The sequence below is a fragment of the Penicillium chrysogenum genome, assembly GCF_028827035.1.
Source record: "Penicillium chrysogenum strain IBT 35668 chromosome Unknown utg000002l_segment0_segment0, whole genome shotgun sequence".
NCBI lineage: Eukaryota > Fungi > Ascomycota > Eurotiomycetes > Eurotiales > Aspergillaceae > Penicillium > Penicillium chrysogenum.
The window spans coordinates 6,925,445-6,941,528 of NW_026622750.1; the positions used below are offsets into that span (position 1 = coordinate 6,925,445).

The 16,084-nt window shown below is 49.8% G+C and overlaps 9 protein-coding genes across 9 annotated transcripts; 5 read left to right on the forward strand and 4 right to left on the reverse strand.

Moving 5' to 3' along the window:
• Nucleotides 1-49: 49 nt before the first annotated feature.
• On the forward strand, nucleotides 50-349 carry N7489_005846 (uncharacterized protein; the record flags this gene model as incomplete). The annotated part of the gene is made up of 1 exon (XM_056711598.1): nucleotides 50-349. One exon carries the CDS (start codon nucleotides 50-52, stop codon nucleotides 347-349), a length of 300 nt encoding a protein of 99 aa, XP_056570019.1.
• Nucleotides 350-908: 559 nt separating this feature from the next.
• On the forward strand, nucleotides 909-1,790 carry N7489_005847 (uncharacterized protein; the record flags this gene model as incomplete). The annotated part of the gene is made up of 4 exons (XM_056711599.1): nucleotides 909-1,162; nucleotides 1,230-1,265; nucleotides 1,314-1,383; nucleotides 1,521-1,790. The coding sequence occupies 4 exons, from the start codon at nucleotides 909-911 to the stop codon at nucleotides 1,788-1,790; spliced, it is 630 nt and encodes a 209-aa protein (XP_056570020.1).
• Nucleotides 1,791-2,777: 987 nt separating this feature from the next.
• On the forward strand, nucleotides 2,778-3,397 carry N7489_005848 (uncharacterized protein; the record flags this gene model as incomplete). Its single annotated transcript, XM_056711600.1, has 3 exons — nucleotides 2,778-2,804; nucleotides 2,851-3,265; nucleotides 3,318-3,397. The coding sequence occupies 3 exons, from the start codon at nucleotides 2,778-2,780 to the stop codon at nucleotides 3,395-3,397; spliced, it is 522 nt and encodes a 173-aa protein (XP_056570021.1).
• A 115-nt stretch (nucleotides 3,398-3,512) lies between these two features.
• N7489_005849 (uncharacterized protein) lies at nucleotides 3,513-4,484 on the reverse strand (the record flags this gene model as incomplete). Its single annotated transcript, XM_056711601.1, has 2 exons — nucleotides 3,513-4,376; nucleotides 4,428-4,484. 2 exons carry the CDS (start codon nucleotides 4,482-4,484, stop codon nucleotides 3,513-3,515), a joined length of 921 nt encoding a protein of 306 aa, XP_056570022.1.
• Nucleotides 4,485-8,566: 4,082 nt separating this feature from the next.
• Nucleotides 8,567-8,794, forward strand: N7489_005850 (uncharacterized protein; the record flags this gene model as incomplete). Its single annotated transcript, XM_056711602.1, has 1 exon — nucleotides 8,567-8,794. One exon carries the CDS (start codon nucleotides 8,567-8,569, stop codon nucleotides 8,792-8,794), a length of 228 nt encoding a protein of 75 aa, XP_056570023.1.
• Nucleotides 8,795-8,903: 109 nt separating this feature from the next.
• Nucleotides 8,904-10,701, forward strand: N7489_005851 (sterol homeostasis protein ARV1; the record flags this gene model as incomplete). Its single annotated transcript, XM_056711603.1, has 4 exons — nucleotides 8,904-9,074; nucleotides 9,141-9,422; nucleotides 9,484-9,537; nucleotides 9,595-10,701. Coding segments are annotated over 4 exons (1,614 nt in total), but the record flags the coding sequence as incomplete, so codon positions are not given.
• A 561-nt stretch (nucleotides 10,702-11,262) lies between these two features.
• On the reverse strand, nucleotides 11,263-11,849 carry N7489_005852 (uncharacterized protein; the record flags this gene model as incomplete). Its single annotated transcript, XM_056711604.1, has 4 exons — nucleotides 11,263-11,342; nucleotides 11,430-11,482; nucleotides 11,583-11,666; nucleotides 11,839-11,849. The coding sequence occupies 4 exons, from the start codon at nucleotides 11,847-11,849 to the stop codon at nucleotides 11,263-11,265; spliced, it is 228 nt and encodes a 75-aa protein (XP_056570025.1).
• Nucleotides 11,850-12,543: 694 nt separating this feature from the next.
• On the reverse strand, nucleotides 12,544-13,810 carry N7489_005853 (BAR domain-containing protein; the record flags this gene model as incomplete). The annotated part of the gene is made up of 5 exons (XM_056711605.1): nucleotides 12,544-12,582; nucleotides 12,650-12,781; nucleotides 12,867-13,428; nucleotides 13,506-13,661; nucleotides 13,776-13,810. 5 exons carry the CDS (start codon nucleotides 13,808-13,810, stop codon nucleotides 12,550-12,552), a joined length of 918 nt encoding a protein of 305 aa, XP_056570026.1. The 3' UTR covers nucleotides 12,544-12,549.
• Nucleotides 13,811-14,263: 453 nt separating this feature from the next.
• Nucleotides 14,264-15,734, reverse strand: N7489_005854 (uncharacterized protein; the record flags this gene model as incomplete). The annotated part of the gene is made up of 4 exons (XM_056711606.1): nucleotides 14,264-14,310; nucleotides 14,362-14,868; nucleotides 14,929-15,025; nucleotides 15,075-15,734. The coding sequence occupies 4 exons, from the start codon at nucleotides 15,732-15,734 to the stop codon at nucleotides 14,264-14,266; spliced, it is 1,311 nt and encodes a 436-aa protein (XP_056570027.1).
• Between the last annotated feature and the right edge of the window lie 350 nt (nucleotides 15,735-16,084).

A 16,084-nucleotide genomic window follows, 5' to 3' on the forward strand; every position in this document is an offset into this window, starting at 1 on the left:
TGATGAGCGCTCTACGAAGGAAGATGGCTCTGATGTATATGGCTTTGTTATGCTCGATGGACCTGAGGGCTCTATCGATAACGAGTTTTCTTCTAGTCATACCGTTGTCCGCCGCTCGCCTGATACCTCTGTGGCAAAACGCTCTATTCTGACCAGCAACCAGACTATTATAGATAGTATCTTTGATTATGCCGAGGAAACCTTCTATGTCTACTGCAACTTTCCTATTGGCTCGAAAGAATGTGAGCGTGTGTTTATCAATGGTGTAGATGATACGATTGTCTCCCTTCCACCTTATATAGGCGAAGGCCCTTTTGCGCGTATCGTGTCGATGAAATTGGCCGATTAGTATTTCTAACTGCCCGAGCACCACTTATAGCACCGATTATTGAGGAGCATCTCGAACCCAGTTTACGAAGTCAAAATTGACTATAACTTCTAAGATATTAAGCTTAAGCGGGATGATGATGCTGTCCAAATTCGTATTGACTATACCAATTTGATGGGTTACTGGGACGAGATGACCAACTCACTAGCCAGTCGTATAAGGCGTGGGATGGGAGAATATGACCTTACTTAAAATGAGTGGCGTGCCCGCGTTTAGCGAGCCGCTATACGCGACAAAAAGCTTAGGAGACGCGAGGAGCCTATTAAAATCAAAACGCCGATGGAAGTCTCCAAGGTGCAGCCCTAGAAGCGTTGGTTCGGCGTATTTGGAGAGTGGTTAAAGAAGCTAGTAAGTTCTTCCTCACTCCCTTACCTTGTCTTTGAATATACTGATCTTAGTTTATAGACCACTGTGACAAAGTCTAGCGTGGGTGTAATTGAGTTGGGTCTTAGTAGAACTATTAACCTCTTCTACGCTAAATGGGGGTGCCCCGGGGGAGACCTACTTTGGCGAATTGTCGATGGATTTAGAGGCCGATCTTTCTATGGATGCAACGTACGCCTACTATCTCTCGGCGACATTTATTCCCCCTGGCAAGCCGGAGACATTCGCTTACTTTGGAATGGAGCCTGAAGCTTACCTTGGTCTACACGTTGAAGGTAGGGTTATAGCGCAGACGCAAACTGAACGAAAGAAGATTATTGATACCCTCACTTACCCTGGACTTGCTGTCAAGGGGATTGCGGCTGTTGGGCCTATATTGGATGTTTACGGGTAGGTAAGCTTCCCTAATTATTTCTAGTACTGTTTATTGCATGTCTAATGATATGATCCATTCCAGATTCGCGGCAAAATTACGCTCTTCGGCTCACTTGATGTAGGAGCGAAGATGTCTTTCGGAAAGGCTAAAGTCTTTTGGCCTTAGGAAGACGATGTGTAAGAAAAATACTCAAACTTACTGGGTCTTGAAAGTAAAACTGAATCTCCCGCCCCGGGTACAGTTGAACCAGTGTTCCACGCTGGAGTCGCCGTCGATGCATAGATTGATGTTCTCATTATCCCACAAGCTAGCATTGGTATTAAGATCGGTGGCGGTAAGATAGTTGCGGGTAAAACCTTGATGGATGCTTAGCTAAGTGGCTATGTGAACACCGACCTCTCCTTCCAGGCTTATGGTGACTACGACACGTCTGACAATGCATTCCACTACCGATTTGGGGCATATCTGTACTATAACATTGGTTATAAGGCAGTGGCTAAGATCTTAGACTTCGTTGACTGGGCAACAGGAGATCGCACCGCATACTCGCCTGACAAAATGCTCAAATTGTATGAAAAGACGGGAACCGTTCCGATGTCCGAGACTGATGTAGGGAAGCGAGATCTTAAATTCGATACTTAACACTCCGAGACCGAAAGAGACATGTCTAATGACAGCATAATGTCCGTTCTGGAACCAACTGCTAACATATCTCGCCGAGCAGACGCTACGACTTTGGGTATGAAACCCCATAGAGGTGTATTGGTCGGCAGGAGAAACTGACTCGCCTCTTAGACCCTAATACCCCCGAATTCACTAAGCAAGGCCATTGCCCAGCCGGAGCAAGTGGTTTCCGGCTACCCGAATTGCGATGTTAGTTTGACATTTTCAACGGGATTAGTTGTTTCTGAACTGACTTGGCCACGATTTGACAGTCAATTGCGGCTTCCTTGGTCCATATCAGGCGGTGAATGAGATCCTTGATAAAGACGGAGATCTTCAAGAGAGACTCACGCACGATGTGCCCGGTCTTTGTGACAATATTCTCAATCTTGCACCCTTACGCTCGAAGTTCACATTTTCTTAGGGAGAAAAACGGATAGATGCAAGACGTAACGTAGTTTGCGGGGGTAGTAAATGCTAGTCAGCAACTACTGAGCTTAACAAAGTAGTGAGGCGAAAGGGCCTGCAACTTGAGTGTGATGAGTTTCCCTAGGCGTCTAGTGAGCAAGGTGGGAAGTGGCTACCTAAGAGTTAGCGTCGTATCGAGTGTGTTATAAGAGTACAGAATGGTTGGCACGGTAACTGTGTTAGTAAGTACTTAGTTTCTCTTGATCTAGCTTTGGATTGTGTTGTTATATGTGGCAATTTGTTAATACGTTTTAGAATTGGTCGGCGGGCTCTTATCGAACTGGAAGCAACTGGATCCTGAGTCACGGGGAGATCCCAAAAAGATAGATTATTGGGTGTCCTGGCAGAAACAGACTGGTGAGAATCTGTTTTATTTTCTATTCTGTCAAGCTTTCTAACACTGTCGATTTATCTATATTAGACTGGACTAGACCGAACAACTATGGCATAGGAGAGAACAGACCATATGAACAAAAGCTCGTTGAGTACGGCGAAGAAATGCCACCCCCAGATGGCGGGGACCAGGTATGTAGTTCTTATCATAGTTGAGAAATTTACTAATAAAGAACAGGCAGGTAATACGAAGATGTCATGGGCTTTCAAACGAGACTATGAGACCTCTTGGCTTATGCCTGGAAAGTCACTCACCTCAGCAGACTGGTGGAATGCCAACAAACCGACATGGTACAAGACCAGTTATGACGGACCTCTTACCATGGACTCGGTTCTTTGCGCAGTCAATCATTTCAACCAGGACAATACGTACAAACTACCTGGTACAAAAGTCACGTCATCTGGAAAGATATTGGGCGAGCAAAAAGAGTACAATGCGTTCTGTAAGCGTACTAACAGTATTGGCATGAGTCCCTCTGCTTGGAACATTGAGTACAACATGGCATACTGTTTGATTCGTTTCCAAGACAGTGGGAGCAGTAGCTCCGACACATCGAAACGGGATGAAAAGTGGGGAGAATGGGGAATTGAAAGTATGCGGACCTCAAAAGATTATTTGCAAGCACGCTCTGACCATTTTTCTAGGCATTGAATATGTTGCCGATGTTGACGACGCCGATGTTGATCGGCTATTGGATGAATCTGAAGAGAATGGTTGGCCATGAAAGATGGCCAAATTGCTGGAAATATATTTCCATGAACGTCGTCGAGACATTATAAAACATGCTGTGAGCTGTTTGATTTGCCGGTAGTGCGGTAACATGTTCTTTATCTTTTCTTCTACTTAGGGTCTGCAAGATCTTCTTCCGTCAATTGATAGAGTTCCTTCCCCAACTCCCCGCTGACTCGATATTTGTCCCCCACAACAGTGTTTTCGAGTAATTCGCCGTCCATCCATTTACTTGTAACACCAAATAGATCGTCAATCTCGGGATCCAGACGGCCCTCGCGAACAACGTTTCGAAAGCCATCCAAATAAAGCAGCCGCAGACTTCCAGACTGGAAAGCTTCCTGGTCTGCAAGGATTAGGTACGTCCTCGTGGAAAGTTTGTGTAATCTCATCGCAAGGCTCTCAATAATTGCATCTCGGCCCTCGCGCCATTCCTTGGGATTTCGTTCTTTCGCTTCGGCAAGTTGGGTTTTGAAATCATGACGTATACTATCAAAATACTCCGGGTCACGGAATCGCGGTATCCATTTATCTTCAGTCTCAGGAGAAAGTGGACCAGCGACTTCGGGAAGAACTCCATATATACGCCGCCAGTCCGACCCAAAGTTAAAGTGATCCGCGTTATCAAGGACAGCCCACCAGGATTCTGCTTCAAATGGGTCCACGTCGACCCATGTATTCATCAATTCGTCGTGTTCAGCTTGCTCGCCTTCTTCGGTGCTGTAGTAGGTTCGCAGTAAAACAGGAGATGTGTGGTCATGGAACATATTACCTGCGCGCCATCGAAGGGCATCAACACGGTAAGGTCGAAGAATAGTATCGATTTCCTCTGACGTAGGCGCACGAGGCGGATCTGGAAGACTTTCCCAATCTTCTACCCATTCAATCGGAATAAGGTTCAGGTCGAGAAACTCAGCTACTAGTCTTGTTCGCTGCTGATCGGGGGTTTCGGTCGAGGAGTAATTCCAGTTTGTCTCTGCGGGAAGTTAGTGAAATGCTTGCCAATAAGTTGAGGGCCAAGATACAATGAAGTATTGTTCAACAGCAAGTGTGCCCCAAGGGGGACCAGTCATGTCCTCCATGACGAAGATAAGCTGAGAAGCCTGTAGAGAAGAGGACAAAGGGAGATGCGAGACGCAGGGGAGTTAGCGGGGCAATGCTCGGACCCAAGTGTGAGCTGACCCTTTATTTACAAAACATACGCAAGTATACGTACAGTGACTACGCAAAAGTCTTAACACCTTTGGCCCTACATATCTACCGCCTTCCTATATGGCCCACACCGCCATACAGTACGCGCTAATGGACTTCATCTATAGCGCGTATATCTCGCCTTTCTCCCCCTATTTTCACTTTCTTTCTTCTTTATATGCTTTATATATACTTTTTACTATGCCCGGTCGCTCAGAACTTACACCAGCACTTCGTGAAAGGATCTGTGAGCTCCATTCGGCGGTTCAATGGAGATATCGGCATATACACCAGAGATATCCGTGGATTTCTATCTCTACAATTCGCTATACAATTAAGAAGGAGCATGAAAGGCGTGCTGGCGTTTTGAAGCCTCGCTCTGGTCGACCAAGCAAGCTAAATACAACCGATAAAGTACGTCTCCTAGATGCTATTTCGGAGAATCCGAAGATTACCCAGGAAGACCTACTTGCTGAGGTCTCCCACAAAGTCAAAATCGACTCGATCCGGCGTCTTTTAAATACTGAAAATCTTCGAAAATGGAGGTGTAGCTGGCGACCGTATTTGACGGAGAAATATGCGCTAAAACGCCTCCGCTGGGCTACCCGATATCGTCACTTTACACCGGAGGATGGGGCCCGGGTTTTCTGGCCTGATGAATGTACGGTTGAACGTGGAATTGTTATTCGTCGAGAATGAACTTTTATTCGTCCGAGGGACCAGCCAAACGAGGGACAATGTCAAGGATTACCACACCGAGGGAAGCAAGTTAAACACATGTTTTGGGCTGCTTTTTCGGGCGCTACACGTCGAACGGGGCTTATCCCACTCTTTGGTAATCCTGAGGCTGAGCGTATGGTATTACAGGCCTTGTTATTGAAGAGTTATACCGACGGATTCTACCTACCTTAGTGTCGAATGAAGGGGCTATTTTTCAGCATGATAAGGCGCCTTCGCACACTGCGTACGTTGTTCGGGATGCTTGACGCGAAATTAACATTGAAGTTATGGAATAGCCACCGCACTCGCCAGATTTAAACCCAATTGAAAACCTCTGGGTGTTGTTGAAAGCTAAGATATACGAGATTCGACCTAATCTCTTACATATGCGGAAAAATGATATGACAAAGGAGATACTTGTGGCGACAGCGCAGCAGGCATGGGATGAATTAGAGCTACGGCACCTAGAGCATCTCTCTGAGACGATGCCGCATCGGGTAGAAGCTATCATTGAGAGCCAGGGGGTGGGATACAGCGTACTAGATTTTATAGTATGAATTCATTGAGGTTTTATAGTTACCGGCAGAAAATTATATAATCAAGGGTGTGTGGGGCCAGGTGTCGTTAAGACTTTTGCGTAGTCACTGTATATACTTATACAATACATGTAACGTATTCCACAAGCGAGCGGCCACCCCACCTAAATCGCGTGCATGACGAACTTAGTAGATTCAACCACGACCGGATAGAGCGGTCATCCAAGTAGTCAAATCGAGGTATACCAAGCCTACGATAGAAAGCCCGGCCTTCGACCCATTGGATGTGTCGTTTGCGAATAGCATCTGTCGAAGCTCCTTTCAAGTTCGGATCCTGAACAATCACATTTCGATAACCCTCGTAAACAAGGTTATGGATATTAGGCTGGAATTAGAACTCTAAATCTCTGAATGTAGCCATTGCGGCGTAGTAGTACCGATCAAGCTTCGCGATCACGGCCGCCTAGTCCTGATCAGATATGGTTGTATAGCTCGTGCGATAGATAACATATCCCTACGGCCAACCTCCGGTCTCCACAGACTAGAACTGAAAAAAACCGAGGAATCCAACCATTCCAGCCATTAGGCCATCTTGGTTTTGTACTAAATCGCTTTCTTCTCTCACGGGAGGTTTCCTCGGGTGGAAACTCGGATGATCGCTATAGTGGAATAGTGAATCGTCCTCCCCCCACGTGCGTACAATAACTTACTCCGACCTTATCGATGGCCGCGAATCTGTGGGATGGACTACGTAGCACGGAGGCTTATCTGGTTGGAATACCTTAACTCTACGTCATCTCGTGTATGGCTGACGTCACTTGTGGTGAGAATATGAGAGTTGGGAAGGGCGCTGTGCTCATATTGGCGTAAAGGCACTATATGCCTAGCTAACATCCAAGAACCCTAACTAAAATAACAAAGGTCCGAATCTGACAATCTGGTCGGACATAACTAATAGGTAAAACGCATAGTCTAAAAGTCACATGTTTCAGCGGTGAAAAAGACCGGGTAATCAAGCACTACAGTTCATTCCATTCTGAATCCTCTAAGGCTTATCCCAATCACTATACTCATAATCGACTCTCAAGGTGATCAATTATCTCTTTCACCCAATAACTGACTTGTTGATAGAGTGGGCACTAGTACTCAACCTTGTCGCACGCGGGATAGTGCAGCAGCTGGTAGCCAAGCAAAGAGCACAGAACCCAGAATCTGTTTTGCTCCCCCTAAAAGAACCAGGATTCTCAGGGGAGGCCTAGCAGGATCGCTTCCAGACGAGGTTTGTCTGCCAATCATATCCATATCTAATGCACATTGCATAGGAATACCGTACGAATGACCAGCTTATCGTCCATTTGATCCAATAATATCACAAAGTGCTGTTGCTATTTACAGAGGACTGCACTCCTACTCATCGTCCGCGCCCAGTAACATCGCTACCGTTTCGACTGAGCACTGTTTGCCAGTCGTTCCATGGCCTAGGACAGAAGATGAAACATGCAGGACGGATCAACACGGAAACTAAAGACTCCCTTATCATCTCCAGTCCGCGCGACGCAGATGCTGTAGAAGTAAATCCAGTTTTCCTATCGGTCCACTTCGCCCTCTATGCCAATTAACCGTGAAGCCAACGAGGATTCGGTCACAGAGCGCCTTCGGTGATAGGGGTCGGGACTGCGTAGATCTCCGGAATGAGGACGACCACAACTCCGAGATCATACCACAATGATACTACTATTCCTAGTGAACTGCAAGTATGCGCATCGTCTACACCCAGTGTTATCACCACTAGATTGATTGAGCTCTACTCGCCAGTCGTTCTATAACTCGAGACAAAAGACGAAACGCCGAAGGGCGGACTAACATAGAGACACACGCTACCTCCATCTCCAGTCCGTATAACCTGTTCCTTGTCCTTCTATCTCGTCCTCTATGCCAATCGATCGTGAAGTCAATAAGTTCGGTCACAAGGCGCCCAGTCAATTGAGCTCTACTTGCCGGTCATTCCGTAACCAATAGATGTGGATGAGGCGCTCATAAGGTACTGACCGAGAGACCAAGCTGCCTAATCGCCTCCAGTCCACGTGTAGCTCGTGTTGAAGGATTCACCCCCTATTGTCTTACCCGTCCATCTCAGCGTGTCTGCCAATAAATAACCACGTCAAAGGGGTCGTCAAGGACAAGACGTACTAGGCGTACTTGGCGAGCTGAGTTCCACTCAGCGATTTCTGAAAATGGAACGATGGTACGAAGGATCGAGCGGAACGGAGGCGTGCAAACGGTCTGGGGAGGTCGGCGAGCAATTTCAGAGATCATTGAAGCGCCTCAACATGGCCGCTGTGGAAGCTTCACATCATGAAGAGCAGGGAAAGGAGGGGATCATGTTATCCAGCTTTCGCAGACGCTTGTATCGTTGGCTTACGCAAATTGCAGGGAGGAGCGTCCGGTCGAATACGCAATTGATGCGTTTTAACCAACATTCCCCTCGGTCCGAAATTGATTGGACACCATTAGCCACAAGGCTCTCACTCTCGTACTGGGTTCCAAGGCAGATTCACGGACCCGCTGCACACAGGCGATTGTCCACAGAGGGTCTAGGGCGACTGAAACCAAAAGGCGCAATGGATCGATGACGGACCGGCCGACTGACATGTGATGTGACGGATCTGCCGGTCGGCGTGGCGGACCAGTGGCAAAAATGCCTCATCTCGAGCGTAATGGCGAGGGCTGAGAGGGAAAGGGGCAGGGCGAAGGAAACAGCGCAGATTGCGCTCCAGAGGCTCGAAGGACCGCAAAGGACTGGCTGGTTCACGCCGGCGATAACGGGGGTGGCGGAGCTCGGTGAGCCGGATCAATGGCAAAAATGCCTCATCCGCAAGGCGCGCATGGGGGGCGGGCCGGGGGGGGTGGTTGAGAAAGGAGGAGCAGGAGAGCCAGAAAGTTGAAGGGGCGATGGGGAGGACTTTATAGAACCACGCACGACGACGCACAGGGCGTTATGACGCTAGACCGAAAAGGCCAGAGCTAGGCCTAATAACGTAATTTGCGGAAGGAATTTCAACCATCCGATATGGTGTAGTGGCTAACATCGCCGTCTCTCACACGGCAGCCGGGGGTTCGATTCCCCCTATCGGAGTTTCTTTTTTTGCTTGTTTGTCTCTATTCCCTTTCCAGTATTTTGCCTGGTTCCCCAGAGAATTGCCTACCCCCAGTAGGTATGCTCTAGTTACCTAGGTAGTTCCTTACGTTGCAGCTTCAGGTCATACTTCATAGCCCTGGAGGTATACCTAGGTATCCTCCGATATTGGCCTCACCGCCTTCAATATCCTGATAGGAGACTATCGAGACTCTCGTACATCCCGAAAGATCTTTGGATGTGACGCGATGCCTATTTGCATCGAGTGCTCCTATCCGGTCTCTCACCTGTACAGCGCCTACAGTCGTGCCGATGACAGGTCCCAAGGCAAGGGTGTGCGGCTAACGCAATGCCCGCGGTGCCAGCGGTTTGCCGACAAATATGTCGAATATGACTTTGTTGTGCTCTTCATTGACTTGGTGCTAATCAAGCCCCAGGTATAACCGCATTGTACATATCCCAGAGGGACGCCACCTGGCTAACTTATCCCGAAAACAGGTATACCGACATCTCCTCTTCAATCGGCTCGGGCGAGACGACAACCAGTTCGATGTGGGTACACTACGTTAAACAACTGTGAGCCAATTACTGATAAAGTCACCTTTTTAGCGATCCATAATCCGCCTTGGGGTTCTTCTGCTTCTCTTCGACGTCTACCTGACCTGGGCACGCATCGAGAAGGACCCATCCCTCGCAACAACCTTCCTGTCACGCGCCCCTATCATTATCCAATACCTCTTCTTCCTCAGTTTGAATGCAGCCGCAACTCTCGCGCATCACCTCACCGTGCGCCTTTTGGCCTCAATCCTGGTCCCGAAGTCGCGCAGATATAGCGGACCAGATAGCAGCAGCAATGCCAACACCAATCCTAGCAGAAAGTCTACTGGAGATGCCACCCTCCTCCCCTCCGGCCCCCCCACGCCAACGACACAACCCTCGCCATCCGGATTGCCGGTAAACCCACACACCCAGAACCCCGCCAGTCATTCCGCCAGCCTACTTTGCCCAACTCCAACCCCTAGCTCATACAGCGAGGTCGCCTCCCCAACCGACCTCTCCCCACCACCGCAAGGCACGTCGTCAATGGGGCCGCCGCCTCGACCTGCACCACCCCTGCGCCGGGCATCAACAGCCCCGCTGCAAAACATCCAGCCCCTACCCCCTCCAACAGCCGCAAGCCCAGCAGCGATCAGCACCGCCCTGCTAGTCAGCAGCTGCGCAAAGCTCTTCCCCATCCTGCTGGTAATCTGGGGCGCAGACGGGAGCGGCAGCCTCTCCGACATCCCAGCGCACAGTCCCTCAGCAGCACAGATCCGGGCCTCGACGCAGCCGGCTACAATGTCGAGCGCGGTGCACCAGAGCCTGTTCGCCACAGCCACGCAAACCCCTTCTCTCATCTCCGCCAAAGCGGCTATACCGACTCCGCCGCCGGATTTGGCTCGTTCTTCTTCGTTCCTGGAATCGTGGCTGGCTGCCACGGCTGCTTCGCTTCGAACTTCCACGCCGACTAGTTATCTGACGGGACTTTTTGATTTGCTTGCTTCGTTGCTTTCTCTTGGTGTTGTGGATACGCACCTAGTACTGCTGAGTAATATTGAGGCATTGTATATCTTACTTGGCTCTGGGTATCTGCGTGCTGTTGCGGTTGCTGTTGCGGGCCAAATCGCCCGGTGGGCAGTGCAGAGGGTGATTCTCGGTGCTGTGGGAGTCGGTTAGGAGTGATTCAGATAACTTGTACTTATACAAAAATTAATTCCACCTAGCTTTACCAGCGTCCATCAAGTGGCCATATCACAAGGCCTGTGTACTCTACGGAGCGAAAATCCCTTGGTCGACATTGGGGGTACTTGTCCATGACATAGTCGTAGGCAATAATTCGACTAGATGTAGTAAATGGCCTAAAAGGGTATGAATATGTACTTTCCATGACCAAAGAAACCGAGCAGCAACTACAGAGCAAAAACCGAATCAAACCAAAAACATAAAATATACCCCGAAAAGGCCATCTAGGGAAGAGCCATACAAAACCACCACACAGGCTCGCAATACATACCAATTCCAGAAGTAGCCCGCTACCTAGTCTAAGCACAGAGACGGAAAAAGCAGTCTTCATTCCCGTCCGGACCACAAGCGTCGCTGCGTGAGATGAGATAAACTTGACTTCATCTTGTGTTATCCCATGACAGGGTAAGACGAGACAATATATCACGACAGGATCCCGAATTGTCAGTTGACAGAATTGATGCAAAACCCAACAAACCAGTAAGAGGAATGCCTTTATTGCGGTACGCGATCAGGTCTGATGTCTGAGCGCTTTGGTGCGATAAGAGGGTGCCACTGTGAGAGGAAGACGATTGCTATATTGAGTATGTTAGAGTATATTTCATGTAGTACACATATCACGGGGATAGGTGGATAGGGACAACAGATAACAAGAAACATACCCCACATCAAGTAACAGGAAACGAAGGTAAGGATGAGCGTGCTGCGGAAGAGACTGAGGACAGCAGAGTCAGTATTCTCAAGGGTTTGCAACTTTAAAAGGAATGGCCCCTGGGCTCGACACCCAGCGTACACAGAGCGAAGCATCGACTCACGTTTGGTTATCGCCCTTCGGGCTTAGGAACCACGCTGCCGTCGAAAGGGCGACGATAATAACCAGGCCAATGACCAGGCTCCAGCTATTAAATTTCATGTTAGCGACTGTATTTTTGTAAACTTGTCGACAGAGTATCGGGAGATCAGGGCGTGGCGATATAGATTAAACGACGCGAACCCATAACCAGGTGATCATTGACCGGCTATAGATAGGTATACCTTGTTTATCCCGGGCCAAGAGAAGGGGAAACATACCCGTTTGCCATTTCTTCAGTATTTTGTTATTCTCTTGGTTCGTCGGAGTAAAGCACAGCCCAGGGTGGATCGCTTGGTGCCTTACACGAATGTTGGTGTGGGCGGGGAGTGGGCGGGGAGTGGGCGAGCTAGGGTGGAGAGCTCAGAGGAGGCAGCCTTTGCTTGGTGGTATAAGTTCTCTGGACGAGTGCTATCGAATGCCCGGATCCTTTGATGGTGCAGGTGGACGGACAAGTAATCGATTGTCCGGTGCAGCGTGGCACAATGAAGGCGGGGTTGATGAGTCTTCGGTACGTATGCGAGTGATCAAATATCCAGGGGTAATTCTCGGGAAATATGCGACTGTCAAGTGTGTTGTGAGCTGAAAAAGGCGAGCTGGCGAGTTGGAGTATCTTGATGCCGGAGCTCCTGGAGCTGGCCTGCCTGAGGCAGAATTGGCGGGCGGTGGATCCATATGACATCGATATGATCAACCATACCTACCTAGGTAGGTACATTTGAATGAAGGTGGCATCTGCTCTACATCTGCTTTACAATACTGCTTTTATGGAAATTCTTTATGATCCAAAAATCCAGACTCAATGATCTGTCGGGCTCGGCAGAAGCAAAGCAGCTTAAATACAAAACACAAGGCCATGGCTCGGAGTAACAGACAAAATACGAAGCCAGGCAGAAGGATAACAAAAGAAACATGGCATTTCAAATCAACGCTTAAGCGCCCTCACGAATTTTGCGGTAGCTGGCCTAAGGAAAAAAAAAAACCGTGGTTAGATGTGATGGACATGTAGAACGAGCATCACCGAGAACTTACTTCCTGCTCGACCTGCAGAGCATCTACAGTTGGGGCAAGCTCGCTGAGAATCTCGTATGACTTCTTGTGGAACTCAAGTTGAGCGGCGATCAGATCGGCCAGGTTGCGCAGGGGCTCGGGGGTATCAAGGACCTGTTGCAAGCGATGTTAATACCACGGAACGGATTTCGGAGGGCGAAAAACAAAAGAAAAGAAAAGAAAGATAACGGGAGCATACGTTTTTCATCACGCTCACAGCTTCCTCAGTCTGGCCAACAAACTCATCTTCGGCCTGCTCGATCTCCGCTCGGGCATCCTCGCTCAGGTTATCTAGGTCGCCGTGGGCGCCGGCCTTTTTGCTAGCCTTGATGGAGTCAAGCATCAAGCGGGCGTTCTCCACATTCTTGCGCGCCTTAGCAGCGAACATCAAGTTGGTGTTGAGGGTGGTATTCCAGCCGGCCAGGAAGCGAGACTGGATCTGAGCATCCTGGGCCAGACGAGCCTCGCCAACCTGCTCCTCGGCCAGAGCATACTTCTCCAATGCAGTGGCAAGCGGGTCCTCGCCCTCGGTGCTCTGCGCGAGCGTCTGGGAGCCGGCCAGGGAGGCACGGGCGATCGCGTGGTTGAAGGTCTTGGGTTGGGGCTTTGCGGAAGGCGGGGCTGTCAGGGCAGCTTGTGCCTCGGCGGGAGAGCCTGCCTGGGACAGGAGCTGGACCTTCTCGTTGATAGTCCGGCCTAGGTCATTGAAGGATTCGCGGATGTTGGGAGGGTAGTCGTAGGCCTCGTTGGAGTATTGGGAGCTGTTCGCGAGAGGGGGCGCCGGTTAACACCTGTAAGAGAGCCATCCATAGCGCAGAAAGCAACGGAGATTACTCACGTAACCTGCAACAGCTTCTGGTGGACCAGTTTCAGCGCATCGACGCGCTTCTCGAGCTTGATGTATTCATCGGGAAGCTGGGTCTTGTCCTCGGCCTGGCCCAGCTGCTCCTTGATCATTTGCTGGGTACGCTGCGCAAAAGGCGTGAAGCTCGCACTGTCCGTCAGAAAACCACAAGGCAAGAAGATGTTAGTAAAGCGACCGGTCACAAGCCGAGGGGGTAGAATAGGGTCGACGAGATGGAAGGGGGGGCTATGACGGTGTACTCACCTGAAGTTCTTTCCGAATGCCTGCATTCGATCCATGATCGGTGTATTTCGGTAAATTTTTTTTTTTTTAGTTAAAAGAAAAAGGAGGAGAGAGTAACGAGAAATGGATGGGAGTGATGATGGGGTATCACCACATGTGCTATGCGGGCGGGAGCCTCGACCTTGCACCGCCTCACTTGCGCCACGTATCAACTCGTTTGTATCATCTCCGATCTTCCTTCAATGTTTTCTACTAGTACACTTATACTTGACGGCCCCCAGATGTTATGTCAATCTCATCCATCCCAGGAGCAGCCTCCTGTGATTATAAATTGTCAAGTCTCCAATGCTGGCCCTAGGAATAATCTGCAAATTGACTGAAAAGATACATAGAAAACATCTGGAAATCCCCATCCAGAACCTGGAGTCACTGGAAACAAATTAAAATCATAGCGTCGTAAGTCTCTGCTTCAAAAATCAGGAAAGTGCCTCGGTAGTATCGAAGCCAGGTCAGGTCAGAGTGGCCATCATAGCACGCATGATGCGAGAGTTGGGTTCTAGGGAAGGTCAGAATCATCGAAAGCATAGAGTAATTTGTGGCGTCATACCTGAACGCTCCTGCCTCCGAATCTCAGTAACCTCCTCCTGATTACCTCTATCGTCAATGATATCTGTTTCGCGTTGCCGAGTGATCTCAATCCCACCCTGCCTCTCCAGACGAAGAAGCCTGGTCTCCTCTTCTAGACTGCGGATGTAATCGCTCATGTCGTGGTCGCTCTCCCGTGGACGAACAAGAACCATTGAACCCGTCCGAGCAGGATCCGACTCTCGCTCCTCGATGTACTGCACGGGAGACAATAGATGAGGCCCACGGTCATTGACTGATACAGCGCGTCGCCGAGAGACTCCGTGTACTCGCGGCCTCTCGACAAACTCCTCATATTGGTCCATATGATGGCGCGATCGTGATCTGTGTCGGGAAGGTGATGATTCTACGATGAACGCCTGGCTCGTGCGGGGAGAAGCTTCGACACGCAAGTGTTCTGTCGTCACCCGCTCGCGTGGCCGTTCCCTCATGGGGGAGATGAGGACAACCCGATGTATTCGGCTGTTCGCTAATTAGTATCACGCTTCCTCACGAGGAATTGGGAATGCGGGCGTGAGTGCAAACTCACTTTCCACGGGCGAAGGCCGCCTGAACTCGCGGCTCAAGGTAAGTACTTCGTCGATCTGCGCCTTCGATAATGCCTTTTGAATGACGATAACATCATCCTACTTAAGGTCAGCAACAGACTAGAGTACTATTGGAAGACAGACCAACCTCTTCCTTGAACGGATACCCTAGATCCATGATGGCGTGAATATGAGCAAGGTGACGAGGGACACGGGTCTTCCCTTTGCGCGGGTAAGGCTTCTCTTCATGATGTCTGCGAACAGTACTGCTAGAGCGGCGCCGACGGTCCACCATATCTCGATCACGAACGTCTCTGAACTCTTCATCACCGTAGTAGTCGGGCTCGGCAATCCTAATATCCTCATAGACTTCTCGCTCACGATAACGGCCCGGAGAGAGATGGCGACGAGGCGGAGCAACGACAGGTACACGGGGAGCGCGGGGTCGGTCTCGGGCATCGAAGTGTTCCATCTTGCGCCGCGGTATGCGGTCGAAGGTGTCCAAGGACGACTGCCGTCTAATAAGTTGGGGACGACGGAATGAGGGACTGTCATCACGGCGCCGACGCCGGTCATGCGCCACAAGAGACATGGCAGGGGATGGGTGGTCTAGATGGTCATCCTCATAGAGTCTCCCGGGTGCGCGCGCAGGGGGTCCATATCGGTCTTCCTCACGGAGACGTGCTTCAAAGCGCTCTTCGGCATGGCGGGGTCGTTCGGCCACGGGGGGACCCCGTGAGTATCGATCGTATCGACCGCGAGAGTCCAGGGTCCCTGTCGACGAGCGATAGTCATCATACCGAGACATCTGGCAGTATCACCGGATTTCACAACAAAAAGGGGAGAATGAACCGTGGATGACGCGAGCGGCTGACTTCCGTACCGAGGGTGGGGTTTCCGAGGAACCACAAGGCGAGGGACTGATAGACTGATAGGACGAGAGAGAGGGAGAGGGAGAGAAGCTGGGAGGCAGAAATGAGCACGAAGAAACAGAAAGCAGAAATCAAGAGTCAGCCTTGGGGGTAAAAAGAGACAAAAAAATAAAATGAGAGAGGTAAAAACGTCAGGCAGAAGTCGATCAGTGATGACATTGGGTCGGACGTATTTCGAATGTGGGGGAGATGGACTCGAAGGCCTATCTGCGCCACACCTTTCTAC